This window comes from Vigna angularis, chromosome 9, assembly GCF_016808095.1.
Source record: "Vigna angularis cultivar LongXiaoDou No.4 chromosome 9, ASM1680809v1, whole genome shotgun sequence".
NCBI classification, from domain to species: domain Eukaryota; kingdom Viridiplantae; phylum Streptophyta; class Magnoliopsida; order Fabales; family Fabaceae; genus Vigna; species Vigna angularis.
The window spans coordinates 3,676,721-3,698,549 of record NC_068978.1 but is presented as its reverse complement, the minus strand read 5'-3'; the positions used below and the strand labels follow the sequence as shown (position 1 = coordinate 3,698,549).

The 21,829-nt window shown below is 33.0% G+C and overlaps 4 protein-coding genes across 7 annotated transcripts; 1 reads left to right on the top strand and 3 right to left on the bottom strand.

Annotated features, from left to right (window-relative positions):
* The first annotated feature begins 1,090 nt into the window (after positions 1-1,090).
* On the top strand, positions 1,091-3,528 carry LOC108347671 (exocyst complex component EXO70A1). The gene has a single exon (XM_017587064.2). It carries the CDS (start codon positions 1,259-1,261, stop codon positions 3,071-3,073), a length of 1,815 nt encoding a protein of 604 aa, XP_017442553.2. The 5' UTR covers positions 1,091-1,258; the 3' UTR covers positions 3,074-3,528.
* A 1,858-nt stretch (positions 3,529-5,386) lies between these two features.
* Positions 5,387-8,970, bottom strand: LOC108347699 (uncharacterized). Its single transcript, XM_017587100.2, has 5 exons — positions 8,579-8,970; positions 7,107-8,025; positions 6,280-6,375; positions 5,882-6,018; positions 5,387-5,754 (listed from the first exon to the last, which is right to left on the bottom strand). The coding sequence occupies exons 1-5, from the start codon at positions 8,773-8,775 to the stop codon at positions 5,580-5,582; spliced, it is 1,524 nt and encodes a 507-aa protein (XP_017442589.1). The 5' UTR covers positions 8,776-8,970; the 3' UTR covers positions 5,387-5,579.
* Positions 8,971-10,272: 1,302 nt separating this feature from the next.
* On the bottom strand, positions 10,273-13,041 carry LOC108347577 (sm-like protein LSM1B). 2 transcript variants are annotated; one of them, XM_052868430.1, is made up of 5 exons: positions 12,591-13,041; positions 11,669-11,797; positions 11,474-11,589; positions 11,329-11,391; positions 10,273-10,569 (listed from the first exon to the last, which is right to left on the bottom strand). In XM_052868430.1, exons 1-5 carry the CDS (start codon positions 12,649-12,651, stop codon positions 10,492-10,494), a joined length of 447 nt encoding a protein of 148 aa, XP_052724390.1. In that variant the 5' UTR covers positions 12,652-13,041; the 3' UTR covers positions 10,273-10,491. The 2 variants fall into 2 exon arrangements, with proteins under 2 accessions (XP_052724390.1, XP_017442402.1); XM_017586913.2 differs by having other exon boundaries at positions 11,669-11,737; positions 12,591-13,034.
* Positions 13,042-15,839: 2,798 nt separating this feature from the next.
* On the bottom strand, positions 15,840-19,207 carry LOC108347576 (sm-like protein LSM1B). 3 transcript variants are annotated; one of them, XR_008245256.1, is made up of 6 exons: positions 18,787-19,207; positions 18,013-18,081; positions 17,818-17,933; positions 17,668-17,730; positions 17,173-17,399; positions 15,840-16,143 (listed from the first exon to the last, which is right to left on the bottom strand). XR_008245256.1 is itself a non-coding variant. In XM_017586912.2 (5 exons), exons 1-5 carry the CDS (start codon positions 18,845-18,847, stop codon positions 16,066-16,068), a joined length of 387 nt encoding a protein of 128 aa, XP_017442401.1. In that variant the 5' UTR covers positions 18,848-19,205; the 3' UTR covers positions 15,840-16,065. The 3 variants fall into 3 exon arrangements, 1 of the variants encoding a protein (XP_017442401.1); XR_008245257.1 differs by having other exon boundaries at positions 17,173-17,328; positions 18,787-19,206; XM_017586912.2 differs by lacking the exon at positions 17,173-17,399 and having other exon boundaries at positions 18,787-19,205.
* Positions 19,208-21,829: the final 2,622 nt, after the last annotated feature.

Sequence of the window (21,829 nt, the reverse complement as noted above, 5' to 3'; positions counted from 1 at the left end):
TAATATTAATTAATGCTAACTAATTTTATCTTAAATTAAGAGTTGCCTACATTTTAAAAAGCTAAGAAAAGGACAGTTAGTATAAATATTAAAAAAGAATCATAATGGGTTTTGAAACAAAATAAATGGATACAATATCCTATAACCTTGTAAAAAGTTAGTACAACATTAACTCCTTAAGCTAAACCCTGTTCATGTTTGGAATAAAGGAATAATCTAATTAAAATAGAATGACAATATAAAAGTTTTTAACAGTTTTATTTAATTATAAATAGTTATGTATAATAAAATTATCGATTTTTCAAATGTTGTATTTAGATTGATTTTTAATCTTTAATCGATGTATTATATAAAAACTGATTGTGTATTGAAATTAAATTATAAAAATAAAAGAGAAAAAGTGAAATACATAAAGTTCATCTCTTTATTTGACGTGCCTTTTTTAATCTATTATGAATGTGTTAAAGCACAACCCACTTAATGGTCATGAAAAATATTATAAAATTCGATAAAATGGTAATAAAAATTAAATTATTGTATTTTATTAAGAAAAAAAGAAAAAATAGTGTAAAACGTAAAAAAGTTTAGGTGTGTTTTAAAATATATTTTCTTGATAGTTGAAGGATCTTAACTTGAACTTGAAACCAACTCCTAATAAACATGAACTTATTTGCAATTTGACAACTTTGATTACAGGAAGCAATGGAAATGGAAAGTGTTTGAAGCAATTAATAGAGTGAGTGAGGTTGGAAGTGTGTGTATAAATTGGAAGCAAACAGGAAATTGAGTTGCAGCATTGCGCTTAATGTGTTTTTGGGCATTAAATCAGACACAGGCTTGTAGTGTCAGTCTAGAAAAGGAAAAGGAATAATAAGAGTGAAAAAGGATGTGATATAAGAACAGAGAGAAAGTAAGAAAAAAGAGATGAATTGTGTGTAAATGTAGATATAAGAAGATGAAAAGATGATATTAGTGTGTATAAGAAGAAGGATGGAAAAAGGTCAAAAGGAGAAAAGGAGAACACCAAAATTGGCCAGAAGGAACGGCGGCATTTAAAAAGTCAAATGAGTAATGCAATGATATGAGATATACTAATCTTACTCTCTTCTCTTCTTTTCATTTTTCCACATTTCGCATTTTCTTTTACCCCACTTTTTCCAGACCTCTCTCTTTCTCCATTATTCGGACAAAAGCTATCTTCTTTTTCTCTCTCTCTTTCTCTTTCTCTGTCTCACTCCGCCGCTTCATTCCGTTGATCATGGAGAGCCTCCCGCTTGAGACGGCGGAGAAGATCATTCTGCGATGGGACTCCACGGCGTCGGAAGATGCCCGGGACAAGATGATATTCTCCGGCGACCGGGACGAGGCGGATCTCTACCTGCAGGCGGTGGATGAAATCCAGAGGTCCCTCTCCTCCGTTTCCGTTTCGGAGAAAGTCAACTCGGCCATCCAGATCGCCATGGCCCGCTTAGAAGACGAGTTCCGCAACATCCTCATCTCCCACACCAACTCCTTCGACCCCACCACAGAAGACGAAGCCTCGCAAACCCTTGACCCTCCTTCTTCTTCGTCTTCTCCCAAACACCCTGACAACGACGAAAGCGATGAAGTTAGCCAGACTTCTCTCCTCCGTTTCAACAGTGACGGCGCTGCTTCCTCCGTCACGGGAAGCTACCGCTCCACCAGCAGCATCCGCGAGATCGATCTCATCCCCTCCGACGCCGTCTACGACCTCCGTTGCATCGCCGAACGCATGGTCTCCTCCGGCTACTTGCGCGAGTGCATCCAGGTGTACGGCAGCGTCAGGAAATCCTCCGTCGACGCCAGCTTCCGCAAGCTCGGTATCGAGAAGCTCAGCATCGGCGACGTGCAGCGCCTCCAGTGGGAGCAGCTTGAGAACAAAATCAGACGCTGGATACGAGCCGCGAAGGTCTGCGTCAGGACGCTCTTTGCCAGTGAAAAGAAGCTCTGCGAGCAAATCTTCGATGGAGTTGGAACCTCCATCGATGACGCTTGCTTCATGGAGACTGTGAAGGGCCCTGCGATTCAGCTCTTCAACTTCGCCGAGGCCATTAGTATTAGCCGAAGGTCGCCGGAGAAGTTGTTCAAGATTCTTGATTTGCACGATGCGTTGACGGAATTGATGCCGGATATTGATGTTGTGTTTGACTCCAAGTCCTCCGAGACTATTAGGGTTCAGGCAGCGGAGATTTTGTCGAGGTTGGGGGAGGCTGCTAGGGGGATTTTGTCGGAGTTTGAGAACGCTGTGCTTAAGGAACCCTCTAGGGTTCCTGTTCCTGGCGGGACGATTCATCCTCTGACTCGGTATGTGATGAATTACATAAGTTTGATCTCTGATTACAAGGTTACTTTGAATGAGCTTATAGTGTCAAAGCCCTCCACGGGGTCCAGGTATTCGGGTGATCCTGGGATACCCGATTTGGATTTGAGTGAGTTTGAGGAGAAGACCCCTTTGGATGTGCATTTGATTTGGATTATTGTGATTTTACAATTCAACTTGGATGGGAAGAGTAAGCACTACAAGGACGCTTCTTTGGCTCATTTGTTTGTGATGAACAATGTGCACTACATTGTGCAGAAGGTGAGGGGGAGTCCAGAGTTGAGGGAGATGATCGGGGATGATTATTTGAAGAAACTCACCGGAAAGTTCCGGCAGGCAGCTACGAGCTACCAGAGGGCAACGTGGGTGAGGGTGCTGTATTGTTTGAGGGATGAGGGGTTGCATGTGAGTGGGGGGTTTTCTTCTGGGGTGTCCAAGAGTGCTCTCAGGGAGAGGTTTAAGGCTTTTAATGCCATGTTTGAGGAGGTTCACAGGACTCAGGCAGTTTGGTTGATACCGGATTCGCAACTAAGGGAGGAGCTGAGGATATCGATATCGGAGAAGCTGATTCCGGCGTATAGGTCGTTTCTTGGGAGGTTCAGGGGACACATAGAGAGTGGGAGGCATCCGGAGAATTACATCAAGTACTCTGTTGAGGACCTAGAGGATGCCGTTTTGGACTTTTTTGAAGGGGTTACTGTTTCCCAGCACTTGAGGAGGAGATCTGAATGATGGAATGGACTAGTGGAGTGCAGTGAAGTGAAGAAGTGAAATGGAGTTTTGCAACTTAGAAGCTAGGACATATTCTTTTAATTTTTTCCCTGGAGCGTTCAGGTAATTGAGTGCTGGCCAATCTGAGGTTGCTCAAGCTCTCGGGTGGGTGCTCCAACAAGATTTACTACCATGATCCACGATTATCGGAAAGAAAGATTAAGATTCCCTAATCTTGTGTTGAAGCCTGATGTGGCTTGTGACAAGCCAAGTAGCTACCTCACCCTGAATGCTGCTGCCTGTAAGCACGTTATTTGATTTCTCACCACATTCTAGATTTTGTTTCATTTGTTTATATTGGAATTTGTTGTACGTGTGCTTTTTTTTTTTTTATTTATTTTCTCTAAGGTCGAAAGAGGGCGGTTTCTTTTGTAGCTTCAAATGACTTCTATACAATGTGATAATTTTGCACTATATGCTCTGTCTTAAATCTTAGTCCTAGATACATTTCGTCTTTGGGCACCTGTATCTTCTGTTTTTTCTTATATCTAAGAGATTCATATGGAAAACAGAAGAGTATTAGATATATAGCACACGCACACACACACCATAACACGGGAATTGCTGATATGTTGTGAGTATGCTGAAAGACCTTGCTTCAGTAAAGAAGCATGGCACACTTGGTTACCAAGTAATGTGTACACAGCTTTATAGCTCTTAATAAGTGCATATTTTCTGTTGGCTGGATTCTTGGACGCTTTATTATTTGTAATTGGATAATCATTACTGAATTTTCCTTCTATCTTTCATGGACTAGTTAATTACTAATCACCTACTGTTTACAAGTGTGAACAGTTTTATTAAAAGGTTGTGTTAGGTTCATTCTGAAAGAAGGCCAAGTTTCTCTATTTGAATGTTAACCCAGGGCATGAGAGGCTGCCGGTAGATGGCAGTATTCACACACCCCTTTCATTATACGATCCTCTGCATCACTTTCCGTTTAGAGTAAGGAATAAGAACCAATAAACAGGATTTTTGTTGAAAACTTGAAAAGATGATGGGGTATTTAAAGTAAACATTAAATGTTACATTTTGTTGTACAAGCTTTAGTATACCAGTTGGCATTCTTCAATGAGTAAAGAATAAAGGATATGATGTGAACGATAATTTATTGTAGATCTAAGAGTTATTGGAGACAAGCCAGAAATTCACGCTCTTCCGTGACCACAAGGCTAAAATGACTATGATTGGATCACCTAAGGTTTTGTTGCCGTCTAATTTTAGCTGTTACCCATTTAGCTACCTTCGTAATCTTATCATGTTCAATACAACATCATGAACAGCAAAAATTTCAGGCCCTGCCAACAAAGCTGGATTTATCACTGTTTTTTATTCTATATTTGCGTAAATATGATGGTGATGCCTGAAAACGAAAGCAAGTGGATGTATTATACAGTTTGGTAGTTTTAATGTAGATGGGTTTCTCTATTTCCTATTTATGAAAATGATGAGGCAATAGATGCCTTTATGTATTTTTTTCATACAATGTCTTTTTAGAAAAAAAGTTCATTTATATTTTGAAGTATTTTTTTCCTATTGTATTCTCAAACTAATTACTCCCTATCAATTAAAATAATATATTTATTAAGAGGACGAGTTTTTTTTTAAGATAAAATTGTTTAAAAAATGTTTATTTCTGTTATTAGTTTAAAGAACTTTAAACTGCAATAATAATTTGAGATGATATAATCGAGTGTGTAAAAAAAACATACACATATATATTATATAATTTTATCTTATAAAATCAGTTTATGAAGTAAAATTTACTGTTACATTGCATATAGATTAGCTAGTGTTAAATTAATTTTTAAAAGGCAATGTTGTGTAGAAAAATGCACATCTAAACATGGACTTTGAGAGAAACTGTTCTACACTTCTCTTCTTCATTATAGGTCAATAATTGAATTCTTTAAGTCCTAAAAGTAAAATCACTATTAATATTCAAATACAAGTCTGGATTCATCGTAAAAGATAACAAAAAGTTTTGATTATTCAATTCGTTTTGATAGCTTTTCATTGATAAATCGTTTTTATTGACCAGTACCAACTCAACTCTATCCTTAAACTTTAATGAAAGAATATACATACAGAAAAAAATCTCATGGATTCAAAATATCATTCATTAATACCAAATAGTAAAATACTAATATAATGTTATACAGCTGGAAACTTAAAAACTAAAAATTCCATCAAGTGTCCCCACACGTATGCATGCATGCACATGGATAATAATATACATAACATATGGCATAATATGAAAAAGGTTCCTCTGTATTAGTAAAAAATGACTAAATTATATTCTTGTGCATTGGCATCACAGAAACACACAGGACTCTGTCATGTAATCCAATCTGGTAAGGAAGTATGTCCTGACAAAGTATGAAGTAAAAGAGTAAAGGCTAACGAGGGAGATAAAAGAATTAAAGAAAGAGTCATTGAGCTAATTTTCAATGGAAGCACAACATAATCATTCTCTCTTGTCTTCTTCTAAATCATCATTTGAATTCCCGTTACTGCTCTGCACTGGTATAGCATCTGGCACACTTCGAACATCTTTTGAAGAAATGGGTGATGGTTTTATCAGCGTTAAAGTAGTCTCATCCCTATCAAACTCCTCGCTCCCATCATCACGGTAAGCATATCTGTCAACAGCAGGAACAATAGCGAGTTACAAATTATGTACATGGACAGAAAGCATACAAGAAAAAACTCATCAGGCATTAAAGAATATTGATAATGGAGGAACTTAGAGAGAGGTGGATTTTTTACCGTGTTGCACTTTGAGATGGTGCCCAAAGAATGCAGATAATAAAGAGGAGAGAGTAAGACAGAACTTGCCAGAAGGCTGGGATGATCCATGCATTCCGCCACTGCTCATTGTATACATCATTTGATTTGAAATAAAGCTGACAGAGAAAGTTGAAAAATAATCAAGACTTGATATATCTAAAATTGACTGTGTATTAGATCAGTAAGCATGCAAATAACATCAATTTTCTAACATATTTCCTGCTCTAGTTTTGGTAAAAAAATAAATTACAGCTCATTTTAATATGTTTACAGCATCAGAATTCATTGATTGCATAGACGAACTTGAGCCAACAATACAGTAACTAGGTGTAGTTAACATGCTAAGCAAGTAAAATATGTTTGTGCCTGTGAATTACCTCATAACAAATCCAGCCAACGGATACAATCACAGCTGCTGCCAAAGCATTAGTGAACTTCCTGTAAATATCTAATTTTACCATCATCCTTCTGGCCTGTTGCATTACATAAGCCCATGAAGAGTAGATTTTAGATAGTTATACTAAAAGACACGACAAAGTGAATGAATCAGTCGTCACATTACATGGTGCAGCAACATAGCAAAAGTCTAAGATAATCATCTTAATTTGTGCACCAGAAGCTTTAAAACAGAATAGGATTCATGGAATAAGATCATCAGGGTCTGATACTTCAATCTTGGAAGGCATATTTCATTAATTTACAATTAAAGAAATAAACTATAATTTGACCATTAATTCTTATTTTTCTACAGATGTAACATAGCCACGAAATATCAAAGATGACGAAAACAAACTACTGGAAACCCGAGGGAGAATTGTGTGATGTCCTCCCCCATGTTACTTGATTACTTCAACCACATAACTATATATAGCCCATCTGCCCTTATATTCTGATTTATTAGTTACAAATGTAACAGTATTTTTTTTATGCAAACTCACTCCCAGAGTCTTCTCCTGCTAGCTAATTCTATCAATAATACTGTCATGTCATATTTCTACAAAATTGAGAAAACATCATACACATAACAATACTCCTGTCAATTGCTACCCATACAGTGCTTTAAATAAAAAATAAGGAAAGTGGCAAGTTTACCAAAGAAAGTGAAAATTTTGCAGCCCTGTAGTTTATGTCTCATTTACTAGAAAAGCTCACATGATGTTCAGGGAGTAACGAATATTGAGACGATCTTAGAAGATGAATATACCTGAAGCTTATTTAAAGTTGCAGAGAGTGAAGTGAAAATCCAAAGAATGAAGAACACATCCAACACTGCAGCCGGAAGAACTAAGAACAGTTTTGCCTTTCCAGAAAGATCACTTACTGCACCGACATTTTCTACCAACTCAAGCACTTCAGATGCCACAAAGAAGGTTCCTCCAAGCATAACCACCTTTGATGTAAGCCCTCCAAGTGAAGGTCTCACAACACCATAGCCCATTGAAACCATTAAAATGACCAAACGTGCCACTGTCCGCTTAACAGTTCCAAAGGTTACTGCCCAAATTGTTGTCCCAGTTGGCCTAATTCCAGTCTCACTGAATTCAGCATAGTCAAAGTACCACAGAGCCATCTCAAACATGCCTAGGGTTATCACCAGGGTAATGCAGTTCTGCAGTGGAAATACTTCCCTCCAAAATCTAGCATATTGAGAGAACCAAAAGATCCCAAGCAATACATATGCAAAAGACATAAATTGGTAGAAAATTTTCATAGGCGCCATTCTACCGGGCAGATAACCAGAGGGATTTTTCCATACAGTTTTCCCTTCCACAACCAATTCTTTAAGCCTAGTATCACAATGGATGAAATACAAGTTATACATCCCAGTTTTTGTGATTTGTATAGATTTTAATGGCAGCACCGCCACTTCAGCATCAATTTCAAAAGAGACACCAAAAACTTGAGGCCAATCAGGATTCTCTACAGAAGGGCGGTAAATCACTTGCCCTTCAGCACACACACCTAGTTTTGCTAGATCACCGGTGCAGCAGACAGCCCTTTGGCCCCCATAAGCTGAACCACCAATTGTCTCTCTATCTTCAACTTCAAAAAGAACAGCTTGAATCGGCCATGAACTGAAGTTAGAAAACTCCTTGTTTCTCCGAAATGTAATCCTTTCCAATCTGGTTTTTTACATTACAACATTTAAAACCGAATCAACAAAAACATGAGTGTAACTTTTATATAAGCTAAACTTTATTTATATCTGTTGTGGCTTGAATTGAGTACAAGGTCTGCTCAATTCAAACATCAGCATGACTAACAACAGCAACAAACAAAACAGATATAAGTGCAGTCCTTTGGGACTCATCCACAAGAGAAACAGTTTTCCAACTTATAACCCAACTAGTTGAAATCCTATGATGACTATCCTAACAAGTTCACTTTTCAAATCTGACAAGTAAAATCACACATTTTACTTACATATTGAAGTGAATTAAAAGCATATACTACAATAACAAAAAAATCACTTTTTACCAGGAACCTCACAATTACCACACCAAAAGCTAAATGTAGCAATTCAACAAGCCCCCTAACATTGCCAATTACATTTTTCACACAAAGAACACGAAACAATTTCGAATCTGGCGGGTTACAACTTAACAAACAATGAAGATAAAATTTAAAGAGAAGCTCCTTCACAAGACAAGAAATTGAAGGGAGAAGTGAAATGACCGTATGAAGGAATCAGGATTTGCCGGTGGATAAGCGTCGGTGAGATTGGGAGCAGAAGCGTAAATTCCTTCGCTACCTCCATGGACTACAAAGGCGTTGCCTTTGGCTGCGAATTTCTCCCCGCTGTAGTCGTGAACAGAAGCTTCGGCACTGAGAGACAGCAGAAGCAGAAACGCCAGAACAGAGACCCCACACATTTCAAACAGAGAAAGAGAATCTGGATCTATGGAGGAAAGAGAGAGAACAAGAAAAAAAATGTTGAGTTTGTGGAGATTGAGGTTCCAAATGTATACTAAGAGAAAAGGAGTGTCTCTGTGTGTGCTTCAGTTGTAACAAAAAAGTTAGTCATGGCGAGTGAGTTGATTATTACTTTAACAGAGTGATTAAGATGTAGATCAGTGAAATGCAGTTTAATTTTTTATTATTTGTTTTTACAATTACCACCAAATAGAATAAAGTGTTTTATACAATAAATTTTGAAAAATATGAAATCAGTAATATTTACTAATTAAAATTTTTGTTATAAAATTAGTCTGAGGCACGACACTGACACTATTTAAATTCTGTCATGTGTTTTAATTTAATTGAATGAATAATTTCTCTTATATATATTACTCACTCACTGGATTCTCTCCGCAAATTTCTTGTTTTGTAGTTAGTGGTGGAAGATAATAACAGAGGTGTCGGTGTCTTTGTATGAACAGTTAAAAAAATAAAATGAAAAAAATGGTCTATTCGTACTGGTTTTATTAGGTGGTTGTTTTGACTTTAATTTCATTTTATCAGTGATATGGTCACTGTCAGAATTCAAAATACATTGTTAAAAACTCAATATTATTTTCATTGGACTATCTTTATCAACAATAGATCTCAAAGGCTAAACCAACAATTATGTTCATGATCTCTAAAAGATACAAAATTTAAGAGGCAAATAATTTATTATTATAAAAAGTATAATTATGAGTTGGACATTTTACATTAAATAGAAATAAAAAGTTAAAACAATAGACTTTTTAGCTAAAGGGAATATTATAATTTATAATTTTGTAAAAAATTCTACATTTTTCGCTACTATTGTTTATATTCTAAGTAAAAATAAAGTTTTTTCAGTTATATTTTGGCCAAAAAATTTAATTAGCTCAACAACATCATAAACCTTATAACACTATATATTTAGAAGACAAGGATGTATGTTCTAATACTAATACTTTCTTTAGATTTTTAAATGTAATTTTCTAAATAACTCAAACAGAAATTGATAAAAAAAAAACAGAACATTACAAAATCCTAAAAAAATATTTTAATTTTTCTTTTTGATTTTCACTAATTTGGATGAAAGAAAATTAAATAAATGGATTATACTTTTCATTATTATCATCATCATTATTATTATTCTCATTTTGGACATTAAAAGTTATAATTTTATCTCTGATATTAAACAAAATGTTATAAGTACTTACTTAAGAGATAAATGTTATGCATATACAATATTTATCTATTATAAACTTAAGTTTATAAAATAATTATCCTATTCTATAGCCTAAAATAGAAGTCTTAAATCATTTCCCCATTTATAAGCAACTAATGAGGTAATCAGAGCACTTCACAGTGAACCATAGTAGGTTGCAATGCATTTGAACTACTAAAATACTAATTCTGCATAATATGAAGCCTTTCAACCCAAATCCAGAAAGTGGTAAGGAATTGAAATCATGCTTATATTAATTGAGAATTTTTTGAAAGCAAATGAATGATAGTAATGATTCCTGAAGCTAATATTACAGAACAAAATTCAAGAGTATTGAACCCTCCCATGAAAGGCAACAATAGCAGAGAAAAAGAAAGCAAAATATATGAAGAACAGCCGCTATAATATTTGCGGATGGGGAAGGTGAAGGATGAATCAGGGTTCACTATTCAAAGTCAAGGAATTCCATTCTTTTCCTCATAGTCCCTTTCAGATCTGAGGCCTCCCTTTCTGCTTTCTGTGCCTACAATGCACAATCAAAGTTCCATTAAAAAAAAAACAAAATTTCACGAGTCTGCATAATTGAATTATTGCTTAAATAAATGCAAATAATAGGACTACACCAGCAACTATTTTCAAATCATAACAGAAAACCAATGGACCCAAATATATAGTTTTAGGATTTTAATCCCATTTGGGTACTATGCCGGGTTTATAAATAGATCATCAAACTTTTAGAACATCTTTCTGCATAATTATAGTATTGAGATTACTTTTGTTCACAGAGAATTTACTCTGCCTATTGGCGTACTAAATACGATTTTATCAAAATCATACCCAGGATAAGGTTGATTGGGGCATAGAAGAGTATATAACAACATACAGAAAAAAAAATGACAGTGTTGAGGAATTCGTTATTAACTCAATGGGATAGAATTAGGTAGGTAGGGTTCATAGGTATTTAATATAGGCCCATTCAAATGAGTACTTAGTATGTCCACTTCTTGCTCATCATCAAAATAGTTTGCCATTATTTCCTCAGCACACAGTTACTTATCAAATCATTAGAAGATGTTAGAAACAAAATATAAAATATGTTCATTCCTACACACTTTAGTATAATCCTGATGTAATGAAGCTTTGTAAAGAAAAGTAGGAAAGCAATGAAACATTGACAGAGTCACAGCATACTGTTATCTTTAGACAAGTGAGGGGAGATAAGGAGACAGAAAATCACACAAAGAACATAAAGTAAATAAAGAAAAAATTTAAGAATATTTACCCTCTTGATTTCTGCTGTAGAAACACGAGTCATGTGTTCGGGAAGTTCCTCCCTCTCCAAGTCCTAAATGTTGAAAGACATGTTAAATAAGATGGAAAATTAGAAAATACTTTTAGATGCAAAGGGAAGCAATCAGTAACCTTACCAGCTCACCGATTAGAACAACATTTTCTCCACGGATTACATAGAGACCCAAAGGGATGTCACAATACAGATCACCAACAATAACCCTCTCACAGGCACCCTCAAGAACTGCATTAGCTGCAATTATTGATGTGAAAATTTACAAAGTCAAACTATTGCCTGTCAAAACTTACGTAAATTAAGGTCAAGTTGGTACCAAATTGATCAAAAGAGCGAAGTATCCCCATGAGCTTTCTGCCATCTCTCAGTAATACAAGAAGTTTCTCTACAACAACAATTATTGTCAGACCATACAAATTAGTACACAATACAAAATCAGCCTCACCTACAAGAAAAACCAAGATTAATTTAACACATTCAATGGGTTACATTGCTTTTGAACAATATCTAGCCGAAATCCCTTTCAGAAAGCCTAACATACTAAATATGTCAAAAGCAATGTGACATCAAAACTATTCAATCACACAAGTTAAATTCAAAAGCAAAAGCAATGTGACGTCAAAACTATTCAATCACACAAATTACAATTCAAAAGCAATATTGTCCACACATCAATAGGTGATCATAAAATAGCATATTCTCATGCGCTCACTTTTACATGTGCGACTATGGCCAGAATTAGGAGATATAACAACTACAGAGGACAAACATAGAACTAATTTAATTTGCAGTACCTGAAATTCCTTCTTCCCTGATAACATTTTGGAAGAATGATTTTTTTTTCTTGCTTTGGTATACATAGCTCGTAACAAACATGCACAATAGGAATCTATCAGTCAAAATCGTGACCCTTCCCTTTCCCCTGCAGCCTCGTAATGTCTAAAACAATAGTCAAGCCCAACCTAAAAGTCTCAATGAAAATTGAACCCTCACTTTCCACAAAAATACAAGACAAAGTTGAACACTAAAAAAGAACTCCCCCTCCATAAACTACTCGTTTCGAACCAAGTCCACAACTTTTTACCATTAAAAAATTACCCTTTACACATTACACGATGAAAGCAAGAACCAAAAAGAAAGGCTGGGCATAACTATGTCAAGAGTGCAATCTTTCACTTAAATTATTAAATTTGAAGTGTGTATCAACATGAGAAAAAAAGAAGAAGAAGAGTGCTCACTGTCAAGATAGCTAGCAAGTGAAGTAGAAAGGTAAATATCCTCAGGGCCTGCCCAAGACATTTTGCGTTTTCGGTATCTCAAAAATCACCGAATAGCTCCTCACTAACCACAATAATGGCATTGCCAGCGCCAACTCAACTCTTTTCACCCCCAATCACTTCAATCTGAATTCACAATTCCACAGCCTCAGGTTTAAGATCGAAATCGCTTAAAGAAAGAAACCCCAGAGATCCAATCGCCGACTAGGAGTGGAAAGGGAGCCTTTTTTGAGAGGGAAACGAGAGAAAGAAAAAGGGGAGCTTGATCTTCTAGGGTTTCGAGACTGTGATTTTGGGATAGATTCAGAAGATTTGTTCAATCAAAACAATACTGCGATTTCGCTACAATTCATTATTATTGAAATTATGGGAAGAAAAAAGATTTCTAAAATGTAATCGAAAATGGGTTTAATACAGGGTTTTGTATGCATTTATTTGCAATAGATTTACTTTTATTTGTAAAAGAGTTTAAAGATTTATTTAGAATATATTTTTATTTGCCTTTATATTATAAAAGTAATCTACGCGGAAAATTCTTATAAAACTGAATATTATTTTCTCTGGAACGACTTTCTTTCATTTACTGCCTCCCTTGTAGATGTTAGAATTTATTTTTTTAATTTATTGTCAATAAGAATCTATAAATCATTTTTTGTGTTTAGTATTTTTATAGAAGTAATTTAGTTATTTTACAATAAACTTATATTAATATGTAAAGAGATTTTCTTTTGATATACATATTTTATTTTCAAATTTATCCTTTAAACATTTTTTAAATCAAAATAAATATTTTATTAATTTAATATTTACTATTTTTCTAAATATAATATTTTTTCTTAAAATTTAACTATTCTTTTAAACTAAAATAATTACTTATAAAAAAAATTCTAAAAACATGATGTAAAATAGTGAAATTATTTTAATTTACTTTTACAATTATAATAACAATAATTTATTTTCTATTATATAAAAACTAAACACACATGCTCGTGGTGGTACAGGTATTTTTGCAACAGTAACATTTCGTTTGATAATACAAAATTACTAAATAAAACATTAAAAATTTAATAATACACAACATATAGTTAAAAACATATAAATCAGAATTTTGAGAAAGAGAGAAAACTTCTATACAAAACATCTAAAGAAACTATACAGTTATGTTATCATCTTCCATAAAAATGTATATCAACACATAATTCATCTCTCACATGGGGTAATCATTACAAAAAAAATAACAAAACATAAAATAAAAGAAACCACGGTAAGTTAGTGTGCAAAAATAAAATATCGTAAGATAATTAAATTAGATCATATATAAGATAAACATTGATGAAATACAATAACATATAAACATGCATAAATATATGACATTAGACTTAATTACCGAGATACATGTCATTGACATAGAGCTTCATTCTAGGTGTGCATTTGCAGTAATATCTATACTCTACAGTGTCATAAACATTGGAGTTATCACCTTACTATTTACAAGGTCAGTCCCTCTAGGACCAAATAGTTCAGTGGCTAGGACCTCTTGTAATTCTCTTCCCCTACCATTCCTATATGAATTTAATGGTTGGTAGAATATCAGGATATCTCCTTTCTAAACTCTCATTAGTCAAAACATACACTAAACATCACTACCACTTAGATTTATCCTTGAAATTCTCTCAACAACATTTCTAAACATTTCAATAACAAAATCCTCATTTTCACACACACAGTCAAAATTCTTACAAACATATTTAAAGTTTATTTAAATAATTATCAAACATCCAAGAAGAGAAAGACAAATCAAGCATCGCTTAGAGGTGCCACTCGAGTGTCAAACTTCTCGTAAAAGATGCGCTCAACACCATTCTTCTCTCCAAAAGTCAGGCTCAACGACACTCTTCTGTCACTCCAAGACCTAGAATTAAATTGCTTCATACCTACAGTACAAGATGGTGTTCAACAGTGATGCTCAATGGCAAAGCATTTGCAAAATTGGATGCTCAGTGGTGAAAAGGGACACTTAGTGATCTGAAGCCAAAATGTTCCCAAACTTGCACAATCAAACTTACACCTAGCGCCCAATCAGTGTCACTTAGCGTTATATCAGGTTTACAACAAACATTTCATCTTTAAGAGGCGGTGGAAGAGATGAGTCATTTCGTCTTTGAAAGGCGATAGAAGGGGTTAGGATTTGAGTGTTGTCATTTCCTCTTTCAAGGAGGTAGAAAGGAATGAATGTCTCACCTGTAGAGTTCTGGCTAAGGTTGAGCATAATACTGATGAGAGCAACATCGGAATTTTGCTTGTAAGCCTTGAGGAGCAAGAGAGATAGATCCAAAGCTGCGGTAGAAGACAACTTGAATTGGTTTGTTTTGGTAAATAGGAGTGGTGCGGTGAAATAAGGAAGATGACATACGTTTATAAAGATAATGAGTATTGACATGAATTGCCTTTATTTGAGAAACTTATGTAGAGTCATTGAGGATATGAAGTCGAAAGTGATAATGTTTAATGTGTAATTATTAATGAAAGAGTTATTGCTTTGTAATTGTATAACATGATCCTATTTATCTATGTTGTTGTCGTTAACTCACTTCTATTTCTTAAGTTTGGTGTAATGATCATGTAATGTTTGTTTTATAGAGGAACAATTGATGATGCAAATGTTATGTAGAAGCAACGAGAAAATAGAAAAGATTAAAAAGAAAAATCTTGATTAAATTTGTTATTAATAAGATTTTTTTTAAGTAATGTAATATTAATTATGAAATTTAATTCATACAATATCCTGTATTATTTTATAATATGTATTACAATAATACAATATGTGTTACAATAATTAAGTCGACATATTAACGGTTTTTGAAAAAAATTTGAATTACTAGATACCTAAAATTTGAGATGTTACACTCAACACCCAAAATTTAAGATGCTACACTCAGCACCCAATCGCTCAGTACTATATCAGTTTACATCAAACTCATATTTGTGATTTAAGTAAACTTGAATATGATCTATTGTTCAAAATGGTATTTATTTTTTAAAGAATTGATTCAACACAATTTTTACACATTAAAACTTATACCAATTTATTCAATTGTTAACCTAAAATTTGTTGTTTATTTGGAAGGAACCCACGTAAGAAAGGGAACCGAGTATATTTTTAATGTTTTACTTAGTGATTGTAAATGTATTTATATTTTAATATTTTAATTTTAATATGCATCCTCTCATTAGAGGAGCCGTATTAATTGAGAATTTTTTGAAAGCAAATGAATGATAGTAATGATTCCTGAAGCTAATATTACAGAACAAAATTCAAGAGTATTGAACCCTCCCATGAAAGGCAACAATAGCAGAGAAAAAGAAAGCAAAATATATGAAGAACAGCCGCTATAATATTTGCGGATGGGGAAGGTGAAGGATGAATCAGGGTTCACTATTCAAAGTCAAGGAATTCCATTCTTTTCCTCATAGTCCCTTTCAGATCGGAGGCCTCCCTTTCTGCTTTCTGTGCCTACAATGCACAATCAATGTTCCATTAAAAAAAAAACAAAATTTAACGAGTCTGCGTAATTGAATTTATTGCTTAAATAAATGCAAATTATAGGACTACATCAGCAACTATTTCCAAATCATAACAGAAAACCAAATGACCCATATATATATATATATATATATATATATATATATATATATATATATATATATATATATATATATATAACAAGTAAGGAGTGTGCTATGTTTTTATGTAGTGATAGTTCTTGGATTTTAATTTTCAACTCAGGGATTTTGATCAGAAATTATCTGTTACTTAGAGATTTCTATATTGTAAGGGTGTTTGGTTATGTTGGGTATGCAAATAGAGAATCAAACATTTGAGCATTTTTCTGCATAATTACAAATTTACAATACTGAGATTTCCTTTTCTTCGCATGAAAGTACTGCTATTTATCAGATAAAATGCAAACTATGAAGTTGTTGACTATAAATCAGAATAAATAAACATTACAATAGATGCAATAGCTAACGTAAACACCATCGTATCATTGAGATCAGTTTCAAAATTAGACCCAGGACAAGGAATACATGGCCTGGAAGAGAAGGGTCGGAAAGGCTTATCTGAATCAAGCTATTATGCCACAACCATCAACAGAAAGAAAACAACTTCAAGGATCACTTTACCAAAACACAATGAGCTAGAATTTGATAGGCAGAATTCAATAATATTTATTATAGACCCATCCAATTATCCCGTACTAGTTGAAACGGGATACATATCATGAATCAGAAAGGCTATTCTTTGAATTGAGAATAATAAGATTCATGATCAACAATAAAACATGATACACACACACACATATCTATACAATCAATAACTAACTAAAAAACATATCTTTAGGATCTGCAGCCCAGTTACCTATTTATAATAAACAAAATAGAACATAACAAACATAGGAGGGTTTTAAAAACTCACGTGACACCTTCTGCATGTGAGTTTTAAGAAAACCATGTAAAGTTTGAAGGGAGCAAAGATCCATACCCTGAATAAGCCCACACCTGACCCGTTTCTTTCCTTATCGTTTCTTTGTTCTTGAACCCGAATAAGGCCACACACTGCCCTATATCCCCTCAACCACTAGCTGGATTCAGTGTTTGCAACTCATGAGAACACCCTTGACTAGGATGCAGGTCAAACCTGCATCACATAAGGCAACGTGATTGCCTTGGTGACAGACTCCACAACATCATTGTGAGACATTTGCGTTTCTAATGAAACCCGCAACACATGTTAGCACCATTATGCTAGAATAATGGGATTCACTGAGATTGCAATTTGTGCTATACTTGAGCAAGAGCAATTCATGTGATACAGTAAGCAACTAAAAAAAAACGATACCCATTCTGATTTGCATCGTCAACTTTCTGAATCATGTTGAATCAGTAGTATTGTAAAGTGTATTATGTGATACTAACTACCATGGAAATATACATAAAGAGAATCGATTGAAAAAAGAAACGATTATGGAATATCTACCCTCTTGATTTCTGCTGTAGAAACACGAGTCATGTGTTCAGGAAGTTCCTCCTTCTCCAAGTCCTAAAATTTGAAATGTATGTGATTGCAAATAAGAATGTTTGATGGAAAATACTTACAGATGCAAGGAGAAATAGTTAGTAATCATACCAGCTCACCAATTAGAACAACATTTTCCCCGCGGATCACATAGAGACCCAAAGGGATGTCACAGTACAGATCGCCAACAATAACCCTCTCACAGGCACCCTCAAGAACTGCATTGGCTGCATATTATTGAGGAGACATTATAGCAAGTAAACTTATTTCATGTCAAAACTTTACATTTTAAGAACAAGCTGGTACCAAATTGATCAAAAGAGCGAAGTGTTCCCATGAGCTTTCTACCATCTCTCAGCAATACAAGAAGTTTCTCTACAACAAAAATTAGTGCAAGGCCACAAAAGTCTATGAGAAATACATCAGCTTCACCTCCAAAGAACACTCAAATTAATTTAGCACACTAAAATTAATTTACCACACCCAACAGGTTTTCACTAATATTGAACACTTTCTCAGAGATACTGGTACGCTAAACACAAAAGGTAAGTAACATCAAAACTATTCAATCACAAATCACAATTCAAAAGCAATATCATTGGAATCTATAGTTCACCACAACAGAATATTCTTATGCCTTCAGTTTTACAGAAAAAACTACACTTTACGAGCATTTAGAGATATAGAAATAATAGAGGAAAGTTTTAGGTCCAGAGTAATCTGCAACCCCAACATGTAAATGTTCCATATACTATCTCATACAATTGTATTATATCACATAAAATCATGGCTATATTTATTTACAGAAGAGGCTGTTGAATATCAAGCCCATCTTACTTTATTTATACTCGAGGCTATTGAAAATTACATCACCAGCTACCACCAAAAATACAAAACACACGTTGGACATTTAAAAAAAACTCTACAACTTATTCGTTTCCGACCAACTCCACAACATTTAGCCATTGAAAATTACCAATTACACAGTACATAATGAAATCAAGTGTCCAATCCTTCACACAAAAAAAAAAATTTGAAGTGCATACCAATATGAGGGTGAGAGAAAGAGAGAGTGCTCACTGTCAAGATAGCTGGCAAGTGAAGTGGAAAGGTAAATATCCTCAGGGCCTGCCCAAGACATACTGTATTTTCGGTATCACAAAAATCACCGAAAATTTCTTCACTGACCACACCAATGGCATTGCCAGCGCCAACGCAACTATCCTACTTCAACCCCACTAACTTCAATCTGAATTCCGAATTCCACAGCCTCGGGTTTAAGATCGAAATTGCGGAAACGAAGAAAGCCCAGAAATCAAATCGCCGGGCAAGAGTGAAAAGGAAGAATCTTTGATAGGAATCGTGAGAGAAAGGAAAGGGGAAGAGTTCAATTTTCTAGGGTTTGGAGAGTGGGATTTGGGATAGATCCAGAAGAAGGTGGTGCTTCTGTGCCATCGGGTTTCGTTCAACGCGCGGTTCAATCAATGATACAATACTCTATTTTAACTAATTCATTATTTCTGAAATGATTATAGCAAAAGATATTTTTATATATAAAAAAAAGTTAAATATACTTTTAATTTTAAAATACATTTTAATTCTCAACTTTAAAAAATGATAAATATATTATTTTTAACCCAATTATCTTAATTATATTTGTATTAAATATTGTTTTAGATCAATATTTAAATTGAAAATTTTCAAATAATATAAACAACACAAAAAAAAATTGAAACATTTTAATTTTATATCAAAATTTGAAGATTAAAAACATATTTAATATTTATATAAATTATATATTTAACCTTTATATAAATTACATAATAATTTTACATACAAATTTGTTTACTTTTTAATCAATTTGTAAAGTTTTATTAACTTAGATATGGACGAAAATATTGCTTATTACTTATTAATTGAAAACTGTTGCATGTTTTATAGTTATTGTTATAGTTATTTTTTATCTATAACTGAGTGGTTCAATTTATGAATTAGAGTATCATCTTTAACTTTAATTATGATTATAATATTAAGATGACATACTTTGATTTTTTATTAGAAAACTCAAATCTCCAACTATTTACACTAAACAAAATTATATTTTTAATTAATGTTGAGCAGACTGAGACGTGAATTGAATAGAAAAAAGATTAATACAAAGGAAATTAAAAGAGGTGAAATGACGAAGAAAAAGAAGAATGTATGAAAACACAAAAGATGGATAAGATAGATCAAAAGAATATGTTATAGAATTGAGAAATACGTTATCGGTACAGAGAAAATAATATAGAGAAAAGTGTCATTGAATTGGATTGTAAGAAAATTCATTTGTTATAACGATTGCAACAATGTGAAAAAAATGAACACACAAAACATAATGTAGATAATTTTAAGACAATTTTCTTGTTAATATAATTTCTCTTTCATTTTAGTTTAATCATCATCTAAATAGGAAAAAAAAAAGATCATTCAAATGAAATTAAAGTGTGACAAATTATAAATATAATTCAAACACTTTGATAAAATCGCGAATACCAAAAGTACAAATATAATGACGAATGTAATAATTTTGATCACCGTTTTCACAAATTTCCTCTAACAGATATTGTTTTATCCTTGGAAATTTAATTTATTGTAATTCTTGCAAACTTTTATTTCCATTTTCCTATTAATTTTTTTCTCCATTTCTATCATATTTTTTTACCTTTATCCATCATTCCACATCTAAATGAAAAAAATGCAGAAAAGCTTGTTGGAGAGAAATGCACTAGATTCTGATTGAAATATATATTTAACGTATTGAAACAAAATCTTTCATTAGTAAACTTTCTTTTTTTTGTAATGTTCATCACTTTTTTTATCTATAAATATTTTTATTCACTTATTTATCTTGAAATCATTAGACTTAACATGTTAATGTTTGATTTTATCATTTATGACATTATTTTTAAATCTAGTTGATTGAAAAACACTTTTAAATATGTTAGTCGATAATGACTTAATGTTAAAAATACATTGTATATGTAAAAGCTGGAAAAAAAACCTTAAAAAACAATACTAACATAATTAGACTGAATAAACTACTAAAAGTAATATTTGTTTGTAAGTTAAGAATGACCTTAAAATAATATTTATTTTGTTGAATTTCATTAGGTTGTCAAGAATGAGATAAAATTTCACATCATGACGAGTAAATATTAAAATGTTTACACTTTTTTATTTCTAAAAATTAGTATACTTAACTTAAAAAGAAACTAGGAAAATTAATATTAAAAAGTTAAGAATAACCGTTAAAATATTTGTTTTAGATAAACTTAATTAGGTTATATTTCCTGTTTAAACGGAATAATATAAAAATATTTACCTTTTCTTTTTATCTTTTCACAATTGTTTTGCCTTTGTAATTAACCTCTCTCTTTTTTTTTGCTCTTTCAAATTAACCTCAATTATGGTTTTTAATATTTGTGAAAAATATCACATTAAAGCATTATCATCTATGGTTGGTTTCATCACCTATTCATATATATTAAAACTCCAAAGTTTAATCATACCTTCATTATTAAAAATTACACACAATACTTTTCTTTTTATTGAAAAAAAAAAGTTTTAAGAGTCCTCGAAGACTGAAAAGACCTCTTTTATATATATATATATATATATATATATATATATATATATATATATATATATATATATATATTTTAATGGGTCTCTCATAAAAGATTAATGGAGATGATATAATAAAATAAGATATGAGTCAACTTCACATAAAAAATTAATATTAGTGTAACTCAAAACCTTAAGAAAATAAATAAATTTATGAGTATTGGAAAGTATCTAACTTTGTCATTTCCATAAGATTTAAACTCACATTATTTGAATTCTCAATATTAGAATTTAATTTTTGTTTGTATAAAGCTTTTATGTTTAGTATGTTTTTTTGGTTATTTTTGTAAAATGTTTGATTACAAGATTAATGAGAATTGTAAAGAAAGAGGGGATGGAAGAAGAAGAAGAAGAAGAGAGTGTAATAATGAAAGTATTATTGATTAACTTAATTGGGAGATGTTACAAAAGAAGGGAAGAAGGAGGTGACAAAGTGGAGTAAAAAAAGGGATGAGAA

What these genes read in the sequence shown, in the direction of transcription:
- LOC108347576 (XM_017586912.2), bottom strand. Translation starts at nt 18,847, where the DNA reads ATGTCTTGGGCAGGCCCTGAGGATATTTACCTTTCCACTTCACTTGCC. An exon ending in ACTTGCCAGCTATCTTGACA is followed by an intron (nt 18,082 to 18,786) that starts GTGAGCACTCTC and finishes TTTTTGTTGTAG; the next exon opens with AGAAACTTCTTGTATTGCTG. An exon ending in CTACAGCAGAAATCAAGAGG is followed by an intron (nt 16,144 to 17,667) that starts GTAGATATTCCA and finishes TGTGCATTGTAG; the next exon opens with GCACAGAAAGCAGAAAGGGA.
- LOC108347577 (XM_052868430.1), bottom strand. Translation starts at nt 12,651, where the DNA reads ATGTCTTGGGCAGGCCCTGAGGATATTTACCTTTCTACTTCACTTGCT. An exon ending in ACTTGCTAGCTATCTTGACA is followed by an intron (nt 11,798 to 12,590) that starts GTGAGCACTCTT and finishes TTTTTCTTGTAG; the next exon opens with GTGAGGCTGATTTTGTATTG. An exon ending in TCGCTCTTTTGATCAATTTG is followed by an intron (nt 11,590 to 11,668) that starts GTACCAACTTGA and finishes CAATAATTGCAG; the next exon opens with CTAATGCAGTTCTTGAGGGT.
- LOC108347671 (XM_017587064.2), top strand. Translation starts at nt 1,259, where the DNA reads ATGGAGAGCCTCCCGCTTGAGACGGCGGAGAAGATCATTCTGCGATGG.
- LOC108347699 (XM_017587100.2), bottom strand. Translation starts at nt 8,775, where the DNA reads ATGTGTGGGGTCTCTGTTCTGGCGTTTCTGCTTCTGCTGTCTCTCAGT. An exon ending in AATCCTGATTCCTTCATACG is followed by an intron (nt 8,026 to 8,578) that starts GTCATTTCACTT and finishes GTAAAAAACCAG; the next exon opens with ATTGGAAAGGATTACATTTC. An exon ending in CCATCTCAAAGTGCAACACG is followed by an intron (nt 5,755 to 5,881) that starts GTAAAAAATCCA and finishes TGCTGTTGACAG; the next exon opens with ATATGCTTACCGTGATGATG.